At 49.2% G+C, this 23,689-nt stretch overlaps 1 protein-coding gene across 3 annotated transcripts in view; it reads right to left on the minus strand.

Moving 5' to 3' along the window:
• The window catches only part of LDLRAD3 (low density lipoprotein receptor class A domain containing 3), a 263,215-nt gene that overhangs the window by 127,061 nt on the left and 112,465 nt on the right, over positions 1-23,689 (minus strand). For all 3 annotated transcript variants that reach the window (XM_051852337.2, XM_051852329.2, XM_051852333.2), the window contains exon 3: positions 8,853-8,978. In XM_051852337.2, coding sequence (XP_051708297.2) covers positions 8,853-8,978 — 126 coding nt within the window. The remainder of the gene's footprint in view (positions 1-8,852; positions 8,979-23,689) is intronic.

The raw sequence follows: 23,689 nt of genomic DNA on the forward strand, positions 1-23,689 counted from the left end.
ACATATCCTGACTGCTGGGAGGGACTGGGGCAGGGTCGCCGACCCAAATCTGTCCTCCTCATTTAACCCTTCTTTCAATCAGTTACTTGGTGGTTCACATGTTCAACAGACTTTTATTGAGTATTGTTTTTTTTTTTTTTTTTTTTGGGGGGGGGACAGGCAGAGTGGACAGTGAGAGAGAGAGACAGAGCGAAAGGTCTTCCTTTTCCGTTGGTTCACCCCCCAAATGGCTGCTGCAGCTGGTGCGCTGTGGCCGGCACACCGCGCTGATCCAAAGCCAGGACCATGTACTTCTCCTGGTCTCCCATGCGGGTGCAGGGCCCAAGCACTTGGGCCATCCTCCACTGCACTCCCGGGCCACAGCAGAGAGCTGGACTGGAAGAGGGGCAACTGGGACAGAATCCGGCGCCCCGACCGGGACTAGAACCCAGGCGCCGTGAGTACTGCCTTTAAATAAAGCACTTGAGTAAGCAATGAAGATAAAGCAAAGCGCAGTCCCTAAGGAGCTTACATTCTCATGGGGAGGATGCACAGGACAACAGACCATTAAGATCAAGTATAGGCAGTGCTACCTATTCAATGTTTACTTATTGCATGCTAAGGCTAAGCACTGGGAGTACAGCTGTGAGCCCCTATGATACCACCTTGTGGCTGTCAATGTCACAGCAAAGACAGAAAATCAAGGAAGAGGCAAGGGGTGGGGAAGAGTAGGAGATCGGGGAGGCAGGCCCAGGGGAGTGTGGGGACCTACAGGGGGACAACTCAGCCCAGCCTTAACCAACCAGGAATGCTTCCTAAGGAAACCTAAGCAGGTCATCCAAGAGTCCTTGAGGAGAACTTGATGCCATGCCTTTGGAGTGCTGCGAGGAAGATGGCCCTGCAACTCCCAGTTCACCCAGTCCACCCAACAGAAGGTGCATTTCCTGTCGCCAACAACGGATGGGGCAGCTGAGGAGTGAACAAGAGAGGGAGACAGGAATCTGGACTGGTATGAGTAGAGCCACAGACAGGACAGTCTAGTGGGGTGAGCAAAACAAACACGAGTAGGACGATTCTGTTGTGCTCATGGGGACAGGCAAGAATTTGTCCTCAGTAGAAGAGATGCAGTCCAGGGCCTCATGGATTTTCTGAGCACAGCTACTCTGAAAGCATCAATACGAGATCCTCAGCTTGAGTCAATTTCCTGTGGCAGTCACCCAGACCCTCTGCCATCTCAAGTCTTGCCTAGAGTCCCTATGTTAGGGTTTCACCACCAGCTGGGGATGTCTGAGCACAAGGGACAAGGAAGAAAGGGCAAATCCGGCCAGAGGGGGAAAGGAAGAAAATGAAGAGCTAAATCTCAACATTGTGATACTAAAAGGAAATACCAGTGCTTGCTTATCCTTACTCCTTAGTGTAAAATAAATGCAATGCTGAGAAAGTACACATCTGTAGACCGAAGTGCTTTAAAAATATGGCTCTCTAGTTATCTGTTAAAGTCAAGATATCACCCTCAGGGCAGGCATTTGGTGAAGCAGTTAAGCCCGCACTTGGGATGACCACTTCTCAGATCAAACAGCCTGGGTTTGAGTCCTGCCTCTGCTTCTGATCCAGCTTTCCGCTAATGTGCACCTCGGGAGGTGGCAGATGATGCCTCAAGTGCTTGGGTCTCTGCCACCCACGGAGGTTGCCCAGACTGAGTTCTGCACTCCTGGTTTCAACCTGGCCCAGGCCCTGCTGTTATAGGCACCTGGGGAGTGAAACAGCAGATGGAAGATGTCTGTCTCTCTCTCTGTGTCTCTACACTTTGTAAACAAAAAAAGAAAATAGGACATAAAACAATTTTTAAAATATGTCACCCAGTAAAACCACTCTTTTATTTCTTATCATCCTATTATGGAAAATTTCAAACACAGGCCAAATCAGAGACCTTTTTAATAACCCCCATGTACTGATCACCTGGCTTTAACAATGAACAAGTCACTGATGCTCTTTCAATCCTGTTCCCACCCACTACCCCCTCTACTGATGGAACCGGCTTGAAGCACATCCCAGATATCACATGTTTTTATCTTTATATACTCTGGTATACACTTTAGAAATAAAACATGAATACATTTCAGAAAGTACATTTTAAAAAAATAAAGAATAGTACCATTCTCATAGTTAAAAATCAACAATACCTTAATGTCATCAAATATCCAACCACAATTTAGATGTCCCCAATTATGTCATTTTTTTATTTTTTAAAGATTTATTTTATGTATTTGAAAGGCAGAGTTACAGAGAGAGCCACTGGTTCAGTCACCAATTGGTGACAACAGTCAGGGCTGGGCAAGGCTGAAGCCAGGAACCTGGAACTCCAGCTGGGTCTCCCAGATAGATGCAGGGCCCAAAGATTTGGGCCATCTTCCACTGCTTTCTTCAGCATTAGCAAGGAGCTGGATCAGAAACGGAACAGACAGAACTTGAACCAGTGCCCACACAGGATGCCGATGTTGCAGGTGGTGGCTTAATCTGCTGTGCCAGGACACTGGCCCCCATCTCAATGTTTTTAAACAACTGGTTCACTTGAGTCAGGATTCAAACAAGGTCCCTGCATGGTATTTGGCTGATCTGTCTCATCTCTCTCAATCTACAATCTCAATCCACTAACATTTCTGTTCTTAGAATTTCTTTATGGGTAAACTTGGGCCTGAGGCAGTCCCCACACTGTGGCCCTGGCAGCTTGCCTCCCTGTGGGGGTCATTAACATGTTCCACAGTCCCGAGCTTCCTGTGCTCTGGCTCTAGAGGATCCGTGGGATTCAGGCGGGATGTCTGTGACCTTACAGTGTGATGCATATCCCCTCTGCAAGACATGGGGGGAGGGAGAGGGCAAATGGGGCCTGGCTGCCTCTCTGTGTGTGTGGCTGAACCTGGCTCACGAGAGGTGCTGGTTTCAGATCAGATGCAGGTGACGGCGCCCCCAGCTCACCCACTGAATGCTGCTTTAAAAACCTACATGGAATGCAGGCAGCAGCTGTTTTTAGCTTTGGAAAAGCAAATTGGCGCAGGCCAACTCGGGAAGAAGATCAAAGTTTGAACTATTGCGGAAATGGTGAACTCACCATTTTTCCCCTCTTGGAGCCCCAGGACGTCGGGGGGGGGGGGGGGGGACAGATATCACAGGGAAGGAAGAGCTCAGGACAGCAATGGCATGAAGTCCTTATGAACTCCTAGGCTGATCCTCGGGCCACATACACACGGATCGGTGCCTAGAAGGCACTCAGAATTGAACTCAGGCACGAGGGCTGGGCGGTGCACGCACAGGGCAGATCCAAACAGCACTACAAGAACGGTATGGCGATGGCTGCAAGCGCAGCCCACACAGGGCAGAAACTCGTGGCCTGGCCCATTGGGGTCATTTGCCCACTAAGACAAAAATATAAGCATTCTCTATAGGATTTAAATAAGACACAGGGGAAAACATCCAGAACATTCTCCAAACTTACTTGTCACAGGGAGAACCAGGAAAATTTTTATTCCCCTGGGGAAGAGAATCAACAGACACCACGGGCAGGATGACACAGATGCCAGAATTCTGTGGCAAAGATGCGCAAGCAGCTGTTACACAAATACTCTAAGAAGCAACCGCCAACACTCTCAAAATAAATGGAAAAACGCAGAAGCTCAGAGAAAAAGAAACAGAAAATTGAAAGGAGAACCTAAGGGAAGCTTGAACACTAAGCCATACAATAACTGATACTGAAACAAAACCCAACGCCGGATGGGTCCAAAAGCGGACTGTACCCAGCAACGGGAACAGGAAGTGAACTTGATGAGAGGTGAGCAGAAATGATCCAACCTGAATAAAAAGAAAAGACATGATTCAGGGCTGGCACTGGGGCGTAGTGAATCCTCTGCCTGCAGCGCCGGCATCCCATATGGATGCTGGTTCTAGTCCCAGCTGCTCCTCTTCCGATCCAGCTTTCTGCGATGGCCTGGGAAAGCAGTGGAAGATGGCCCAAGTCCTTGGGCCTCTGCACCCGTGTGGGAGACCCGGAAGAAGCTCCTGGTTCCTGGCTTCAGATCAGAGCACAGCTCCAGCTGTTGCAGCCATTTGGGGAGTGAACCAGCGGATGGAAAACCTTTCTCTCTGTCTCTCCCTCTCACTGTCTCTAACTCTACCTCTCAAATAAAATCTTAAGACATGATTTAAAAAGAACACAGGGGCCCCACTGGGGAATAGCATGTTAAGCTGCCTGCGATGTCAGTACCCAGTTTGAGCACCAGTTCAAGTCCTGGCTGTTCTACTTCTGATCCAGCTCCCTTGTAATGCACCTGGGAAAGCAGCATAAGATGGCCCAAGTGCTTGGGTCCCTGCCACCCGCATGGGAGACCCAGATGGAGTTCTAGGCTCCCGACTATGGCCTGGCCTAGTCTAAGCTGTGCAGCCATTTGGGAAGTAAACCAGCAGACAGAAGATCAATCTCTTCTCATCTCTTCTCTTCTCTAACTCTGCCTTTCAAATAAATAAAACAAATCCTTTAAAAAAATGTTTTAGAAAATGAACAAAGCCGCAGGGACCCATGGGCCAACAACAAAAGATCTAACATTGTTGTTATTAGAATCCTGTAAAGAAAGAAGAGTATAGGACTTTAAAAAAAACCTTAAAAATAATAGCTGAAACACACCAAGCACAGTGAAAGAAGAAAACCTACAGTTTCAAATAGCTCGGAGAATCTTGAACAGGATAAACTCAAAGAAACCCACACCCAGCCACATGGTGATCTCAGCATGGAAATCTAAAGACAGGAAAAAAAAACAAAACTCTTCAAAGCGTCTAGAGAAAAATGATAGAGAAACTATGGGGGACAATTTGAATGACTATACATTTCTCTTGGGCAGCCCCAGAAGCCAGTAGGAAGTGGCACATTTAAAGTGTTTAGAGAAAAGAACTGTCAACCCTGAATTCTAGACGCCGTAAAAACATCCTTCAGCAGTGAAGGTGAAATAAAGACGTTCTCAGACGAAGGAAAACCAGGAGAATCTGCTGCTCGCAGAGCGGCTGTGTATGATGTACGATTGCCACAGGAAGTTCTTCCGACAGCAGGCAAATGATACCAGAAGGAAACCCGAGCATCAGGGAGAACGGAAGAGCAACTAGAATGGCGAAAGTCTGGGTAAACACGATGTTCTCCACTGGCGTTCTTACACAGTATATTCAAAAGTATAAAGCAAAAATGGAAATATCGTCTCGGGGGTTTTCACCATCTGCAGGTAAAATAAGAAACACAAATAAAAATTGAGAAGTAAATACAAAGAGTGACTTTTAACTTAGTATTTTAAAAACCGGTGGACAGCAGGAGAGAATCAACCACTTATTCTCCCTCTGCTGTGTGAACTGTACTTTTATCAGGGAGCTGAGGTAACAAAATTCTGTCTCACTGAAGAACAGCCGCTAAGAGAAGAGAAAAGGAGGGAGAGGCAGGATGTCTTCCATCTGCTGGTTCATTCCCCAAATGTCTGCAACAGCCAGTGTTGAAGACGGGAGGACAGAACTCAGTCCGGGTCTCCCAAGAGCGTTAAGCACTTGAGCCATCATCGCTGCCCCGCAGAGTGTGCACCAGCAAGAAGCTGGACAGGAAAGCGGAGCTGGGCCGTGAACCACGCATTCCAGCAGGGGAGGTGAGTGTTCCAAGCGGCGACCTAACTGCTGTCCCACGCTTGCCCCTGAGTCTGTTTATAAATGGCACCTATGCACGTGGAAAATGCTGGCTTAACCCCCACTGACATAGCCTGCAATGGATATAATTGTACTCAGGTTGGCAAACATCAATATCCGAACATTTAAATCACTCAAGGTTTCCAATTCTGAAAGGGGGTGCAAAGGATGATACAATCATTTTGAACGTACACCCTATAATGCGTCACGCCTGGCTTTTATTACCATGAAATTACTATACGGATGTATGAATATATATAAATATGCGTATTTGTGTAAAATTTCTCACTTAGACTATCAGATCCCCCGTGCACAGCAGGAAGCGGAGATCAGGCAGGAGGACTAAATGGAACGCAAAAGAATGTCCTCTAGACCCAGAGCCAAAGGCAAACTTCTAGTAGAAATGGTCCTCCTTTAATCTCTCATGGTTTCATTTTAAATCACTATTTATTCTTCATTCAATTACTCTGGGCCGGCCAAGATACCAAACACATGTTGGATATCACACATCCGATCCTCACAGGAACTGGAGGACACTGGCTCTTGGCACACCCCACTGAGGGACGAGGACACCATGCAGGGAGCCCAACTCAGGCATCGTTAGAGCAGAACACAGCCCCACACCCAGGCTCTTGCCCTGTCGGCTGCACGCATGCTCCCTGCGACCCTGGGTTTTGGTCACTCTCCTAACCACACAACACCCTGGTGGCTGTGCCAGGCTTCTCTACTTGTACCAGGAGGACCCAGTAAGGCCCAGGAGAAGTTACACGGGAGCTGTAAACGTCCTTTGCCCCTACTGCGAGGCAGCTGTGGTTTATGGGCTCTCCCAGCAAGGACACAATAATAGCGCGGAGTTGCCCGCCTCCTCTGGGACCTGAAGTGGAACCACCAGACTAGGGAGAATCAATTGAGCAAAACCACCACCAAAGTCACTGAAACGTATGTATAGGGGAAAAATCACATGGGAAAACAGTCACAGCGGGGCTGGCACTGTGTCATAGCAGGTAAAAGCCACCGCCTGCAGTGCCGGCATCCTCTTCTCCCCCCCGCCCCCTTCTCTGTCTCCTCTGTCTTTCATAGCAGAGAAATGGATCAGAAACAGAGCCACTGGGACAGGAACTAGCACCCATTCAGAAAGGTGCCCCATGTGGAGGCTTAGCCTACCACATCACAGCGCCCACCCCATTAAAAAGTCCAACAAACTTTGGGAAGTATGTGTGTGTGTGTCTGTGTGGGGAGAGAGAGAAAGAGAAAGAGAAAGAGAAAGAGAAAGAGAAAGAGAAAGAGAAAGAGAAAGAGAAAGAGAAAGAGAAAGAGAAAGAGAAAGAGAAAGAGAGAGAGAGAGAGAGAGAGAGAGAGAGAGAGAGAAAGAGAAAGAGAAAGAGAAAGAGAGAGAGAGAGAGAGAGAGGAAGGGAAAAAGAAAACTGGCACCAAATAACCTAAGCATTAACAGTGTCTCATTTTAATTTACATGGTTATTGGCAATTTTGTCTTCTTTATACTTCATTTTTTTTTATATTTTGCAAGTTCTTTACAATAACCAGATGACAAAAACTGTTATTAATCTGTGTAACGAGGGTAGACAAGGAGGAACGGGCAGCACACGGAAGATCAGGGCCGAGAAACCTTCCTGAGCAATGCTACAGTGGTGGATGCGTGTCGTGATGCTATCGTCCAAGTCATAGGATGCGCGATACAGAGAGTGAACCCTAATGTCAAGGACAGACGTCAGGTGACCACGTGCTGCAGTGCAGACTGACCGACTGTGACAAGTGCACCTCTGCGGCAGGGGATGCTGACCAGGGGGAGGCTGTGTGTGGGTAGGGGCAGGGGTTATGGGAAATTTGTGTCTTCCCCTCATTTTTGCTGTCAACCTAAAACTTCCTTAAAAAAAAAAAAATAGGAAATTATGAAGGCTCAGGTGGTCTAATATCTGGGGAGAGAGGAAAGAGGAGGCATCTCTGACCAGAGGGACCCACGGCAGCTACAAAGCAACTCATTGGCAGAGCTGGAAGGACACTGAAGGTGGGAGAGACGCCGTGGAGGTCCCTGAGCTGCTGTATGTGGAGCCACTGTGGACAGGGGGATGCTGGGAAAGACGGACGGCAGGGACCCAGGGGGAAGGGAAGCCCTGAGACTGCCAACAGGCCAGGTGCAGTAGAGTGAGCGTGATGGGGGCGGGGTGTGTGTGCACATGTGTGTCTAGGTATACGCTGATATCATAGGACATTGTACAGCAGGTAAACAAATCACGGCGGTCATAGTCAAGGGGCTGTTTAGCTTCATCTCCATGACTTGGACCTTCTTCTCAAGAAAGTCTTCTTAGAGTTCCTCAGTTTCCATTACATCACAAAATATCTGAGGCAGCCTAACCTGATAGAGCAAAGAGGCTGATTTTGGCTCTCGGTTCTGGGAGTCCAGTCCAAGATCCGGCAGCTCCCACAGGTTTGGCCACTGGGGCTGGTGGCAGAGTCCCAGGGTGGCACCAAGCACCACACAGCAAAAGACAGGGAGCACCTATCTCTCACAAAGCCACCAGGATCCAACCACCATCCTAACTGACCTAATCTAATCCAGTCCCTTCCCAAAGGCCCCCGCCTCCAAACCCCAGAGCAGGATGAACTTTGCACCCTCATAGCATGACTCCCTTACAGCTGTGGGGGCTAACCTCCTGCATTTAGGTGGGGGGCAGACTTTCCAACCACAGCACGGGCTATATCATTAATAAATACTTTTTTGAAAGACTTCAAAGTAAGAAGAGCAAGGAAGCACCTAAACGTGAGTGCTGCACCAGAGGGGCCCAGACGCGGATCCGAGATGGCTCTGCTACTTACACCCCGTGTGGCCCTGGGTGCCTTCATCTTCCTCTCTACACTTGGGAGTCCCGATCGCCTCCCTGGGGAGAGTACACTGCACATGCACAGCTACCGTCAGAACTGAAAATAGAGTACGTTTCAGGCTCGGTGCTCGTAGTGGAGTTCCCAATAAACGGCAGGTAAGCATCTACATATTTACACGCGCGAGGAGAGGCCAGGAGCCGAACGTGAGCCACAGCAGAGCACGCCTGAGCCACCGGGTGTCGGAATCGCACAGAGCAGCCAGCGTGGACACGTGCAGCTGGCGGGACAGGATGAGGGATCGCAGCACCCGTGTCCGCGGCACTTACTGCAGTTCTCTTCATCGCTGCCGTCGGGGCAGTCCTCAAACCCGTTACATCGGAAGCGGCCGATGATGCAGTGGATGCCGCTGGCACAGGGGAAGAATGTGGGGCCGCACTTCGACTTGGCCTTGGCTGCAGGGGGGAAGGGGACAAACAGAAAGACATCAGGAGGCCAAGTTCTCAGATCGCTGTGCGCTCACCCCACTCTGAACGTGCAATGCTTTCAGATCCACCCTGAAGTCCACCTCCCAGTGCCCACCTCAAATACTCCACCCGATCAGACACCCATGGGGGCAACCTCAAGGAGGGAAAGGCTAATCCTGCTGCTTCATTAGGGCCCCAGAGGCCAAAACACAGCAGGTGCTCAGTCAAAATGTCCCAAATAAAGGAATCGACGGAATAATGCATGACTACCTGGATGATGGATGGAGCTTGTTTCTTAAGATGCCCAAGAACTCATCACAGTTCACCCCCTGACTGCTGAAGCCATCAGGGTAGCGAGTGCTCACAATACCAGGCCCTGTGCCAGGTGCTCTGCATGGATCATCTCATTTAACCCACGCAGCAGCTACCCAGCGGCACGGCTCGCGAAAACCGGGGAGCCTAACAAGTCAGTCAGTATCCTTACACAGGGCTGCTCGCGAGGCTGGCTACTGCTTGGCTGGAGTCGGGGAACACAGGCTCAGGGAGTGCCCCCCACCAACTGCTAAGAGTGGCCCACTGGGCCTGCACTGTGCACAAAGTACCGTCATGCCTGACCCCTGCGGTCCTTCCTGGGGTCTGGAACTTAGGTACAAGCTAGGCAGAGGGTGCCCAGATGATCAAACCCAGGGGAAAATCCCTGGGCACAGTCTCTGGTGAGACCCCTGGTAGACAACAGCCCCCACACCGCATTACGACTTGTTACTTCACTCCACTCCCCTTCACCCCTGTGTCCCTTTGCTGTAACAAATCACACGCTGAGTGTTGTCTGTGCTCCCAGTCACTGAACCTGACGGTGGGCTTGGGAACCCGCACAAAAGCTGTGTTTTTGAAAGGTGGAGCAGCCTGCTGCCCGAGGTCTCATCCCTAGACCGTGCAGTGCCAGGCAAGGCCCTGGGCACAGAGAGGCCAGACGCCCTGACCACCCACTCAGTGGCACTGCTGCTCTGTGAAGGCTGTCATGGTTCACAACAAAAGCCAGACTCCTGCTCCCATGGTACTAACAGTTCCAACAGAAACTGCCGCAACTTGGCCTTGCCCGAGTGACCTGCTAAACCAAACAGCCCTGTGGGGTAAGGCACTCTGCTGTCAACGTGCCGGCGGCTCTGGCCCACAGTCAGGAGGCGTGAGACCAGACGTAGCACCACATCCAGGCAACACGCCCGACCTAGCATCCCTCTCCCCTCCTGTCTTAGAAGAGGACGCGTGGTGCTGCAAGACGGAGGGGGCCGTTTCCTGGGTACAAAGACGCCGCCAGTTAGCCCCATGCTCCTGCCATCTGTGATACGCCAACTTCAGTAGCGGCTGACTCACAACCAACAGGGCTTTGAGGCCTGGGGCACGCCTTAAAAATCCCCCCATGGCTTTGTTTCAACCTGGAACTTCTGTGATAGTGCTGGCGTGCTCTTCTCAAAGCACAGACTCGGGAGAGTCCTGGATTCAAATTCTGGCTCGATTTTTTCTGACCTTGAGCAAGTTTCTAAATATTGCTGAGCTCCAGTCTCTGCTTTAGGCAACACCCACTTCGCAGGGCTCTGGTGAGGATTCAGTGAGCTCATCCACGTAAACTAACATAATTAGTAGGAGCAAGGCACAGAGATGCTCAAATAATGCTAATACCTGTGCTATTTATCATCATCATCATCACTAGGTTTGTAGAATTTTAAAACTGATCCTTGGGGCTAATTTTTTTTTTTTTCTGATGGCCAAAGGTAGAAAAGCTCATTATGGGAGATCTCTAAGAATCGATATAAAGTGATTTACGAGACAGTGTTAAGAGAAAACAACAAAATGCAAAATAGCATCTACGGTGCTTTGCCTTTTATACAAGAAAACGAGATGTAAGAAAATATACGTGCTTCTGTGCCAAAGAAATACTCACGCAGAAAGGATAAACCGGGAACAAGAGATTAGTGATCTACAGGGGTGGGTTGGGGAAGGAAGAGAAGGAACCTTAGAAAACATTATTCAGACTGGATTCTATAAGGCTAAGGAAAAAAGAACTGTCCACAAATTCCATACTATAGTGAAATTGACACCTTACAAGGATTTTCATTAGCAGTTCTCAAACTACCTTCTGTGTGTACTAGAGTTAAACAAATAAGTAAATAAATAATATGGGCAGAACTTCTTGATGTCAGAAAAAAAATGTTATCAATAAGGAAAGGGGGAAGGATCAATAAACTCTGAGGTGCTAAGCTGGAATTGAAGGTATCATTATCAACTCAGAGCTTTAAAGAACTAGACAGATAGACAAACAGACATAGAGACAGAGACGTAGATAGGCAGATCCAGGTGAATAGATAATATGTAGGTACATGCATGTGGATAGATTGATGAATGTTAAAATATTGCTGTGGCATATACACATGTATGTGTATATATAAATATATATTTGTTAAATATAAATTTGTTAAGAAATTTAGTGAACAGGGGAGAAGGAAAAGTTCTTCCCTAGAGAAGAATTCCCATGTATAAATGTAGAAGGGAGTATGCAACAGAAAAGTTGTCATTCAGCAAATACCAGGCTAATAACTGCTATCGGCAAGATTCTTCAGTGGATGCTACAATCAGAGGATAAAAACTTGAGAAAAAACAGGTATAAGCACAATCTTGAAGTATCTCCCCCAAAACATTTATTAATTGCAAAACATTAGTTGATAGTGGAGGAGCTTGGTGGACAGCCCCCTACCCAAGAGATCACTAGCAGCAAGCGTCACTAGCAGTAGGACGTATCAACACTACAGCCCCTGAGACGGGGACAGAAAAACAGAAAACGGGATCTCTTCTGTAACATTCTTGCCCACGTGCAAGGATCAGGGTAACCACAAGGAAACACCGGGACCCAAGTGGAGGCGACAGTCTGCAGTGTAACCGGATCAGTGACCTCCAAGGTCAGGAAGGACAAAGACAGGCTGAGGAACCACCAGAGACTGGCGGAGACCAAGAAGACATGAAGATTAAATGCAATGTGAGATCCCAGAACGAGAGCAGTTATTAGTGGAAAACTGGTTAAACACCACTGATGTTGCAGAATATAATTAATAGTACTGCACCAACATTAATTTCTTAGCCTTGGTAATTGTGCTATAGCTAATGAGTATGGCAATTCCCAGTACCGTTTTTGCAGCTTTTCTATAGATCTAAAATCACTTCAAAATAAAAAGCTGAAAGAATTGTTCTTTGTGAAACACATAAAGTTTAGAAGATAAAAATTGCCTGTAATCCCACCACTCCAAAATAACCACAATTCACACCTTTCTATGCATCATATTTATGCTGACAACAGAACACATATAATTAATGTCTCAGGGGTTTGTTCAATTCAACTGTATTTTGGGGTAAAGTCACATGCAGTTGGAAGAAACAGCAGAGGGACCCCCAGGATCCTTTTCCTACTCCTCCCCACCCCACCCCGCATGGTAACATCTTGTAAACGATGGGACATTACCAGCAGGACAGCGACCCTGTTCCCACCAAGATCACCACGAGGATTCCTCTTGTTGTCCTGCTACAGCCACACTAACTGCACATCTCCTCCTTAGCCTCTGGTGGCCACTAATGCGTTTTACATTTCTACACTTTCGTCAGTGCAAGAAAGTTACAGAAATGGAATCAGACAGTATACAACCTTTGGGGAATGGTTTGTTTTCACTGAACTTAAGTCTCCCCAGAGAAAGCATGCACTTTTGTGCACTAATTCTTTCACTTGTCACAACAACATAAATATTTCCCAAACTTTGTAATGGCTACAAAATATTTCATCTTAGTGAGATGGCAAGGTATTTTACCACTTCCCCACCTGGGGCACTTAGTGGTACGTGTGGATGTCATCTGTTCCCCAAAGGTTCAAGCATTAGAAGTTTAAGCCACTGCCTGCGATGCCGGCATCTAGCCTGGCTGCTCCACTTTTGACCCAGCTCCCTGTTCATGCACCTGGGAAAGCAGCAGAAGATGGCCCAAATGCTTGGGCTCCTGCTACCCATGTGGGAGACCCAGATGGAGTTCCAGGCTCCTGGCTTTGGCCTGGTCCAGCCCTGGTTATTGCAGTCATTTGGAGAATGAGGCAGCCAACGGAAGATCTCCATCTTGATCTCTCCCTTCCTCCCTCCCTCCCTCTCCTTCTCTCTGTGTGACTCTGTCTTTCCAATGAATAAGTAAGTAGAAGAGGAGAAGGAAGAAGAAGAAGTTGAAGTTTAACCCTCTAGGCACTGGTAGTGTAGCCTTTAAGGCCTGGGCCCTAGTGCGGAGTAACAGGTCACTAGGGTATGTTCCTCAGAAGGGGATGAATGCTGGAGTGAAACAGTTCCTGCAAGCTTGAGTTGTTACAGAAGGAGCAAAGCCTAACCCTGACCCCTGACCCCGACCCCTGACCTACACTCTGGCTTCCCATCCTGCCGTGTGATCTCTCACTGTCACACATGCGCCTGCCACAAAGCTGAGCAAAACACAGCACCACATTCTTGAACCTCCACTACTGTGAGCTAAATAAGCCTCTTTTCTTTACAGATTACATGGCCTCCAGCATTTAGTTATAACATTTAGTTACGATAGAATTTTCAGCATTGGGGCCAGCACTGTGGTACAATGGATTAAGCAAGCCACTGCCTAGGATGCTGGCATCCCATATGGGTGTGGGTTCACCACTCTGCTGCTCCACGTCCCCCCAGCCAGCTCCCTGCTAATGAATGGCCTGGGGAAAGCAGTGGAAGACAGTTCAAGTACTTGGGCCCCTGCACCTACATGGGGGGATCTAGTTGAAGCTCTGGGGTCCTGGCTCCTGGCTTCAGCCTGGACCAGTCCTGGCTACTGTGGCCATTTGGGAGTAAACCAGAAGCTGGAAGATAGATCAATTGCCTGTAATCCCACCACTCCAAAATAACCACAATTCACACCTTTCTATGCATCATATTTATGCTGACAACAGAACACATATAATTAATGTCTCAGGGGTTTGTTCAATTCAACTGTATTTTGGGGTAAAGTCACATGCAGTTGGAAGTCTCTCTTCCTTCCAACAACTCTGTCTTTCAAATAAAGAGAAAATTCTTTCAAAAATAATGTTTCAGCCTCCTAAGTTACCCTGTAAAGAACATTTTGCAGTACAGCCTTGCCTGAATTTCAAATAACATTCTTAGGTCAGACTCCTAGAGAGGGGAGTACCGAGTGGAAGGTCTGTGCATTTTTCACCAAAAAGTACAGGGGAGGTGGTTCATCAAATATTTACCAGGCGTCAGGCTGCAAAAGGAAAAAAAAAAAAGCTGTTTCCACCTAGAACATTCTGGAATCACAGGCTCCCACTGAAGAGACGCGGTGTCGGTGGTCCCAAGTGGTCCCAAGCCCACCCTCAGTTCAGTGATTCATTAAGAGGACTCACAGAGCTCTGCACAGAGTTGTCTGTGCAGCTAAGACTTCCTGGAGCAAAGGGACACAAAGCAAAATCAGCCCGCACAAATGGCCCAGGCGGCAGAGAGTGCAGCAAACCAGGGCTAAGCCCCCAGAAGTCCTCGCGCAGCAGGGTCTCTCAGGACCTGCCCAAGTCCCCCAGCAAGAAGCTGTGATAACACCCAGCAGGGAAGCTGCTAAGCGACTAGGTCCTGGGGTTTGTGCTGGGGCCACTGGTCACGTGGCCATCGTGGGTGCACCTGAGTTTCCAGACTCCTGGCGGAAAAGCGGTCCAGACCATGCTGTCTGCACGACCAGCTCAGGCACAGGGAGCCTCTCCCCTCAGTGAGGGAGAGGTCCGCAGGCAGCCAACGCCTGCCTTCCGAGCGGACCTTCAAAGGCCAGCATAGACGCCTGCTACGTCCGTCGCCTGTGTGCAGATGAGCATTCTGGCTCCATAGGGGCGAAGTATGCAGTGCCGGAAGAGTGGAGGCGTTCCACTTGCCCAGGGTCAAGTCCGCTCCTCTGCCGGCTCTCCTGCCACCATGCCCCCCGCCCCCACCCCGCCAGATTCCGACACACTGGCCTGGATCAGCCAGCTTTGCTATTCTTGAGGAATCAAGAACAGTTGCCTAGTGGCTCTGACATCTTAGCGGAGCCTGTTCCTGCATACAGTTTGATATGTCACTCCTCCACTGAGAATGTCGCTGCCTTCCTGTCACCTTTGCATGAAACCTAAAGGCTGCATCTTAGACCCTCAGGCGCATTCCTACCTCAGGGCCTTTGCACGATCCATTCCTTCTCCCAGGGTTCGGCAAGGGCCATTTTAATTAGAGCTCTAACCACTGTACTGTCTGCAGCAGCACCCTCCACTCCCACCTTCAGCCACTCAGACCGTGACTGCCCCTGTCTTGCTCCCTGCACCAAGAACCTGTCATAGCCTGGCGTCACTGGCTTCGTGTCATGCTGTCTCCTAACGTCCCTGCCTCTCCATGTCCCAGCACTCTCACTAGGGGCTGGCGCTGTGGAGTACATCCCACATGGGCACAGGTTTGAGTCCCAGCTGCTCCACTTCCGATCCAGCTCTCTGCTCTGGCCTGGGAAAGCAGAAGATGGCCCAAGTCCTTGGGCCCCTGCACCCACATAGGAGACCCAGGAAAAGCTCCTGGCTCTTGGCTTTGGATTGGTGCAGCTCTGGCTGTTGCAGCCAACTGGGGAGTGAACCAGAGGATGGAAGAGCTCCCTCTCCCTCTCCCTCCCTCCCCCTTTTCCTCCCTCTGTCTCTCTGCCTCTCCTTCTCTCTGTGTGTAACTCTTTCAAATAAATAAATAAATCTTTAAAAAAAAAATAAAAGAATACCCTCACTCACCACTTTGGAAGGAGCTGTACCATGTGCAATGCTTCTAACCAGTACCTAATCAATATTTTGCCAACTTATTTATTCACATTGCTGAGTACACAAATAAACCTATAAAAGTGAACACTGAGATCAGAAAATGATGCTGGCATTAACTGAATGCTTCAAATGGGCTAAGCATTGTGTGCTGTGTGACAGATGTCATTTCATTTACTCCCCCACAAGAACCCATTTTGTAGATGAGAAGGCTGAGGGCCAGACGTAAAGCAGCTTCATAATGCTAACAAGGTTAAGACTCACACCTTTCCCTTGCCTCCTTCACTCCGCTGCCTCCTTGGATATCTCTTAAGGCCCAGTCCAGCTCCAAAAGGACTATGCTCATGAGACAAAGAGTAAGAGTGGGAATATGAATGACTGGGAGTGAATTAGCTACCATTCAGTTAACCAGCTCCACCGCTCTGCACCTGTGCCCTCTTCAGGGTTTCTGATGGGACTGCCCGCCTTGGCAGGCGCTGATGCTAAGGCAGACAGCGCAGTCCTGACTTGCATTTGCGCCATCACACACCTGCTAAGTGTCGCTCCCCCTCTTCGTGGAGGAACGACACAGGACCCTGCGCTGTTCTTTCGTCTGCTCGGCCCTTCCCGGGTTTGCTGCTGGTTCTTCCCGGGTTGGTTACCGTCCCTTCCACCTCCGTGGAAGGGCGGTTCCCCCTGCCACTTTCCCCACTTCCTCGGGGGAGCGGCACACCGCCGGTCGGCTCTCTCGGGGGCTGCACAGGTGTTCCTTCAGATAGATGTTCCTGGTGCATGTTGTCTCTCTCCTCCTTTATAGTCCTCTTCCACCAATCCCAACTCTGCTACCCACACGCCGAGTACGCTGCTCTCCTCCAATCAGGAGCAGGTCCTGCTGCTTATTGGTTGAACTGGAGGCAGCTGTGTAGAAGCTGTTACTCCCTTCTCAGCGCCATATTGTGGGAGAGCAGATGCATAGAATAAATCTTAATTCCAGTAACAGTCTAGTCCGAGTTGCTCCCCACAGCTAAGGCAACCCTTTCCCAATGTCACCAGCTGTTGAGGGTCAGCCTGGTCTAGATCTTCTCCAAGGTCCAGAATCTTTCAAATCACTGTTGGATGGAGGCAGGGTGCCGGAGGGCTGGCTGTGATCGTGCTGTTTGTTGGGGATCAGATTTAAGAACTGGGCTCATGAGACTGAACGCTCCTTTTCCACCCAGGCAGCATGCTCCAGGCCTGGGTAGAAGGCTCTTCACCAGACAGCCAATCTGCCCGGGAGGGGCTCCAGGCTGCCAGCAGTCCTGCATGGGCTTGCTCTCTGGGGCTGCTGCCCAGGGAGCAATCATAGACTAACTGGACAAAGTAGCAATGTTACAGCCCCTCTGTTCAGCTAGGACGGCCATGTACCCAGCTCAGTACACCTGCTGTGTCTCCAAGGCGGTGGCCACAGCTCCAGCCATAGCTGTGGGTATGCAGGGGTCTCTCTTCCAGACCTTGGTGGGCAGCCAAATGAGAACAGCGACTCACCTCTGACTCCTGTCCCACCATCCTGTCAGCATGCGGCCGAGCCAACCCAGAGACCCAGAGGCACAATTACCATCCTGGCTTTTATAAACTCAAATAAGTCATAGCTCACTGTGAAAAATTCAAACAGCAGATAACCGTACAGAGGCGAATGTACAAACTGCCATTACCCAGGGAAGGACACCACGGACATGTGAGCCAACATGCTCCTGACGCATGGCTTTGAAAATGGGTCACCCCAGGACCTTGTTAAAATTCAGGTCTGGGGCAGGGCCTGGGAGTCTGCACTCTTCACAAGCTCCCAGCGACGCTGCTGGCTGCAAGGACTCCACTTCCAAGGAGCAAAGGGCCACCGTCCAGTTAGCTACTCTGCCTCCAGTGCCCAGCACATAGGTGACTGACTCAACAATGACTGGGGGAGTTAATAAGGAGAAATCAGCCTGCAAGTGTGACTTCAATGCACCCATAAAATGCATGCTAGTCTGAAGCTTGCAGCACCTTTTCGTGTCAACACTCACTGGTCCACGTCCTCATCTGGAATGAGTAGGGGGACCCGCTGCCTCTAGGTACCCGTGAGTCATCAAGTCCGTTACCGAGGGACACTTGGGGAGTTTTCAACAAACAGTGCACATCCAGATGCACACAGTGCTTTTCCCACTGTGCAAAAAGCCTCCTTGAGGTCCAAGTGCTAGGTCAACAGCTATGCATACTTCACATTTGGAATCCTTTTGATCACTGACCGCCTCCGTTCCTGAGGAGCTGGTGCTGCCTTTGAGCTGCGGGGGCTGGGAGCAAAGCCTGCAGCACAGGGCGGGCTGCCACGGGCTGACTCTCCCCTGCCGGCAAGATGACATGTGCAGAGGCGGGCAGCAGCCCACAGGTCCGCGGTATCCTTAAGTCAGTCCTTCACTGCTGCCATGCCCTCTGTTCTCCATCTTGGGCTCTCCTCATTTTATCATCTGTGCATTTCTGCCTCACAGGACACTCCTGTCTGGCCCCAGAAATTGTGAAGTCCTTGTCATCTTTCTAAACCGCCCCGGGTGCAGGGCGTCCACTTGTGTAAGCGCGAGGGGAGTGCAATGAGGGCCCCTCCTTCCAGGAGGCACGCCTGGAGTTGTCTTTCCCATACTGCACTCTCCCCTGCGTCTGTGGGCCCTGATAAAGGCCAAGTTCTTGATCCCACGCCCGTCCAACCTGCCAGCATTTCTGCAGAATTCCCCACCCTCTAAGGCAGTTTCACAAAACAGCGAGTCAGTGATGCACCTGCAGCAGAGTCCGCGGGGGTGCCTGGGAAATGGCGAGCCCCGGGCCTGGCTCCTACAGCAATCTGCATCGTTATCAAGCACACCGAGGATTCCAGTGGACACTACACCCTGTCTGTGCGTGGATGTGGTTTCAGCATGTGCCCCGAGGGTTCAGGCGCTGAATTGCAAATTCCACTGAGAGGTAAGGACAGAAACTTGGTCTGGCTACCGTGTCTGGCAGTGGGGTCTTTGGAATGAGGTTAGAATTAGGTGAGGTCATCAAGAGGGGTCCCATGATGCAATCCTGGTGGCTTTATAGAAAGAAGGGAGAGGGACCAGAAGACACACACACACTCATGCCCTGTCTTTTGCCATGTGCTGCCCCGAGTCGCCTCTGGACTCAGCAAGAAGACCAGAACCAGACAGGGTCCTTTGGCCTTGGACCTCCAGAACTGTGAGGCAAAATGAGCTTCTTTTCTTTATAAAATTACCTAGCCTCGGGTGTTTCATTACAGTAGCACTAATACAACGCTATTTAGATTCTATCCACGTCTTACATCCACAGAGCACATGACCTCAATATCCCTTTCTTCCTACCGTTGCCACTGCACAAACCAGCAGCCACCCCAAGAACCATGGCTACAGGGCTAGTGTGGGTCCTGCTCTGACACTGTGCCCTTGAGTCACCACTCACATCCCAGAGAGACAGCAGTTATCATGAGAACAGTGTCTAGCAGGGACTACGGGCCTCTGAACCATCCCTGGCCACTTCAACAAGTTCTCTCTTCTTCTATGTTCATGTGCAAGACACATAATGTTTCTGCTTCACACACAAAAATCCATGGGCTCCTATACAAACGCTGTGGTCCTAGCCAAAAGGTCCTTTTAGAGTTTGAAAACTGATAGTCAGCCCATCTACTTTGTAAGGACTGACACTTTACCTGCACATAAGACAAAACAGGATTAAAGGGGCCAAAAAAAAAAAACCACCACCACAAAACCCTACCCCTTCTTGGCCAGTAACAAGCTACTCCCGAGCATCATACAGCGTCAGGTGCTGGGGGTGTGGCGACGCAGAGTGCGGAAGATGGATCCTCTGATACCAGAAGACAGCGAAACAGCCTCTGCATGCAATGCAATGTGCGTCCTGGCGGGAACCTGCAGGGGGCCTGATCTCAAGCTGGAGTGGAGACTGAGGTCAGAAAGGGCCCACCCCACAGCAGCCAAGGTGGAAACCAGCGCTCACACTGAGGCAGCCTGAAGCCTAACTCATTCAGTCATTCACCCCAGGATGCTAATCCACAAATCCTGTTTGTGTTCTGCCTGCAGAGAACAAGACACACAGGCAATGGGGCCAGCCCGCACTTGAAACTGCAGTGCTTGTGGGATTGTGGAAAGAGGGAACCACATATGCAAAGGCCCAGAGGCAGGAACAATGTGATAACAGGGAAATTTAGAGGGGTGTAAGTGTGAATGCGCTTCTCATATCTGTAAAAATACCCCATCTTTCCTAGAATTAAAACTAACACCTTTTTTTTTCTTGTAAGAAATGTGCAACGAATCAGTTGCAATATAGAACACTCTAAATGCAAGAGAACGGAAAGTGTTACACCAAAGTAGAAATTAGCAAAAAAAAAAAAAAAAAGTCTAAATTGTAAAATTCACAGAATTAGAATCAATATGCACATCCTGCAATGAGAATCCCACAAGGAGCCATTACTGGCTAAAAACTTTGCAAAATGTAGTGGATCTAAAAATGCTACTATATTCAGTCCCCTAGCTCATTCTGCAACAATTTTGTGAAAAGGATTGTGGGGAGTCCTTGAAAAGGTCAAAACTGACTTCCTGGCTGGGGAAAAAAAAGCAAAGAAAGCCCTATAAAAATAGCAGACGTTAAAAAACAAGCAGTCTGGACTAAGAAGTCTGGGGGAGGGGCAGCAGGGTTCCTTCAGTACGGCCTCAAAGCAGATAGCAAACAGCTCAGCCAGTCAAATGCCACGATGGAACTCAAACTTGTGCACATTCATTATCGCTTGCACAAAATGCCCTTTGCTTGTTGAGCAGTTCAACTCAGTATGAGTATTGGCATAGATGGCAGGTTTTCATTGATCAGATACGGCAATGTATTATTTCTCCCAAACCCTCCCCGCCGGCTGTTTCAGATACACACACACACACACACACACACACACACTGGGAATGCAGAGCGCCAGACCACAAGCCAACTGGAATGGAGAGAGAGAAAGAAGGCACTCAGCTGAAACACCTTTGCCAGAAGATTCATGAACAGAAAACTCCACGTTCTCCTCTTTTCTGTTTAGAGCAGGGGGTCGACAGCCTGGGGTTAAGAGATCAGACGACTCAGGGTTCAGAAACACCTGCATTTGCCTCCCATTCTACCACGTAATCGCTGAGACCTGGGGTAAGTCACTGCACCTCCCTCAGCCTCCGTGCTCACATCTGGAAAGGGGGCAAAAAGAGATCAGCACACAGCTTCTCAGTTGCCAAAGTATAAATTAGCAAAAAAAAAAAAAAAAGAGTAAAAGAGTCCAAATTTTAATAATTTTATTTATTTGAATGCCAGAGTTGCACACAGAAAGGAAGAGCAAGAGCCAGACAGATCTTCCATTTGCTGGTTCACTCCTGAAATGGCCACAACAGGCCAGCCTGAAGCCAGGGGCCAGGAAGTCCGTCCAGGTCTCCCACACGGGTGGCAGGGGCCCAAGCACCCAGGCCATTTTCTGCCAGGAACACCAACTGGCACTCAAACTGGATGCTGGTATTGCAGGCAGCGGCTTAACCAGCTATGCCACAACACCGGCCCCAATCGAACTTCAGTTGTGAAAATAAAATGAGATGTTGCATGCAGAGAAGACAACAGCATGTCTGCCGCCTCGCTGGGATTCAATAAAGGCCCCGCCCTGACTGGTCCTGGCTCCACAAACTGCTCTTTCTCATGGAGGTGCCTGACTCTGCGAAAAATGAAGCAGAAACCCATGGAATCCTTAGACAGCCTAAACTCTTTCAGTCACTCATGCCACTAACATTAATTCTCAAACTCTCTTCACGGCACACATAGAACCGAGTATGGGGGTGGCAAAGAGAATAAAGCGTTTCTGGTAGCAAGAGGTCCCTAGCCAAGGAATGCCCGATCAAGAAGAAAAAGGACACCACGCAGTCACTGTAATGAGATACGGTGTATGCTACGTAAGCTGAACACACTGTGCCTTCCGGTGGTTAACTGCAGCTATCAAAGATGCAGGGCCAGATGTCAGTCTGCCTGGCTCTACCACTTTCTGGATGGATGATTTATGGGGAGTTTAATCAGTTTCCTCGATAGGAAATGGTGATATTAGCACTATCGATGTTGCTGGATTGCTGTAAAGAGTAAATGAAAAAATACAGTAACTGCCGAAAACTTCCTAGACCACAGCATTAGCTATGATGGTTAATGGGGCATTAGCTATTGTTACATATATTAAAAAGATTCATTTATTCAAAGGGAAGTGAGACCAAGAGAGAGGAAGAGAGCGAGAGCGAGAGCGAGAAAGAGATCTTCCATCTGCTGGTTCATTGCTCAAACAGTTGCAACAGTCAAGGGGCTGGGCCAGATCAAAACCAGAAGCCAGGAAATCCATTCTGGTCTTTCACATCGGTGGCAGGGGCCCAGCTTAGGCCAGCATCTGTTGCCTTTCCAGGCACACCAGCAGAAAGAGAAGCTGTAGCTCAAAGCAACACTCAGATACAGGATATGAGAGTACCATGTGTGGCTACGCCACAACATCTGCCCCTATTAATTTCAATTTTTGTCCAGCAGTAGATGTTCAGTCAATACAATATATGGGGAATGGCCAGAGTGTGAAGGGAACCTCCCAAAAAGAGTGCTTTACTCGGACTGAGGGAGCCCAGAAGTGCTTCACGAAGCAGTGCTATTTCAGTTGGGTATGAAAGAGGATTTGGGGGCATGTTGGTGAAAACAGGACAGGGAAGGGCATTCCAGGAGAAAGGAATGGAACGAGCAAAAGCTCAGGGTTGAGCCCTCTTACAGCTTGAACAGAGACCTGGGAGAAGGGGAGGGTAGCTGGAACACAGCACAGGGGGCAGGAGAGGGGAGATAGGTAGACAAGAGTCTGGACTTACTCCAGGAGCCAACAATCATCTTGATAAAAGCACATAATGCATCTGACTTGTTTTTTACAAGGAAAATTTTTATGGACTCACAGGACATTATGAGCCCATGGAAGTCAAAGAAATGTCCTCCTTACCCTAAAGAAAGCTGCGAGAGAACTGAAGAGAGATGAGCCCGTAATATTCTCTGGGCTTTTAGAAAGGAAGGCACGATAAACTGCCAGAGAATTCAAAGTGGCTGTCATCACCCTCTAAAGTAATTTTATTACTAAGAACAGGGGAGGAAAGGCAAAAAGCCCAGCAAGATTGGGATTAGGAAATTATTTATTATTCAAACAGCTTTTTCAGATTATTTATGTCAGCCATTTCTAAGGCACACACACACATGCGTGAGGCTGTGAGGCTATGTTTTTTTTTTTTTACTCTTTTTTTTTTTTTTTTTTTTTGGACAGGCAGAGTGGACAGTGAGAGAGAGAGAGAGAGAGAGAGAAAGGTCTTCCTTTGCCGTTGGTTCACCCTCCAATGGCCGCCGCGGCTGGCATGCTGCAGCCGGCGCACCATGCTGATCTGATGGCAAGAGCCAGGTGCTTCTCCTGGTCTCCCATGGGGTGCAGGGCCCATGCACTTGGGCCATGCTCCACTGCACTCCCTGGCCTCAGCAGAGAGCTGGCCTGGAAGAGGGGCAACCAGGACAGAATCCGGCGCCCCGACCAGGATTAGAACCCAGTGTGCCGGCGCCACTAGGTGGAGGATTAGCCTAGTGAGCCGCGGCGCCGGCGAGGCTATGTTTATGTGCACATAAACTGGGATGAAAAGTCCAGAGACTCCATAAGCAGTAGACTAAGACATTCCCGAGTGATGCTTCTGCAGAAACATATTGCAAAAGGAAAAGTTCTAAAAAGATAATAAATAAACGCAAGCCAGATAACTCAGCCTCTGGAGACTTCTCACTACTTGATGGGAAAACTTCCTGACGGCAGCTGGGAATGCCT

Source organism: Oryctolagus cuniculus, chromosome 1 (assembly GCF_964237555.1).
Source record: "Oryctolagus cuniculus chromosome 1, mOryCun1.1, whole genome shotgun sequence".
Lineage (NCBI taxonomy): Eukaryota > Metazoa > Chordata > Mammalia > Lagomorpha > Leporidae > Oryctolagus > Oryctolagus cuniculus.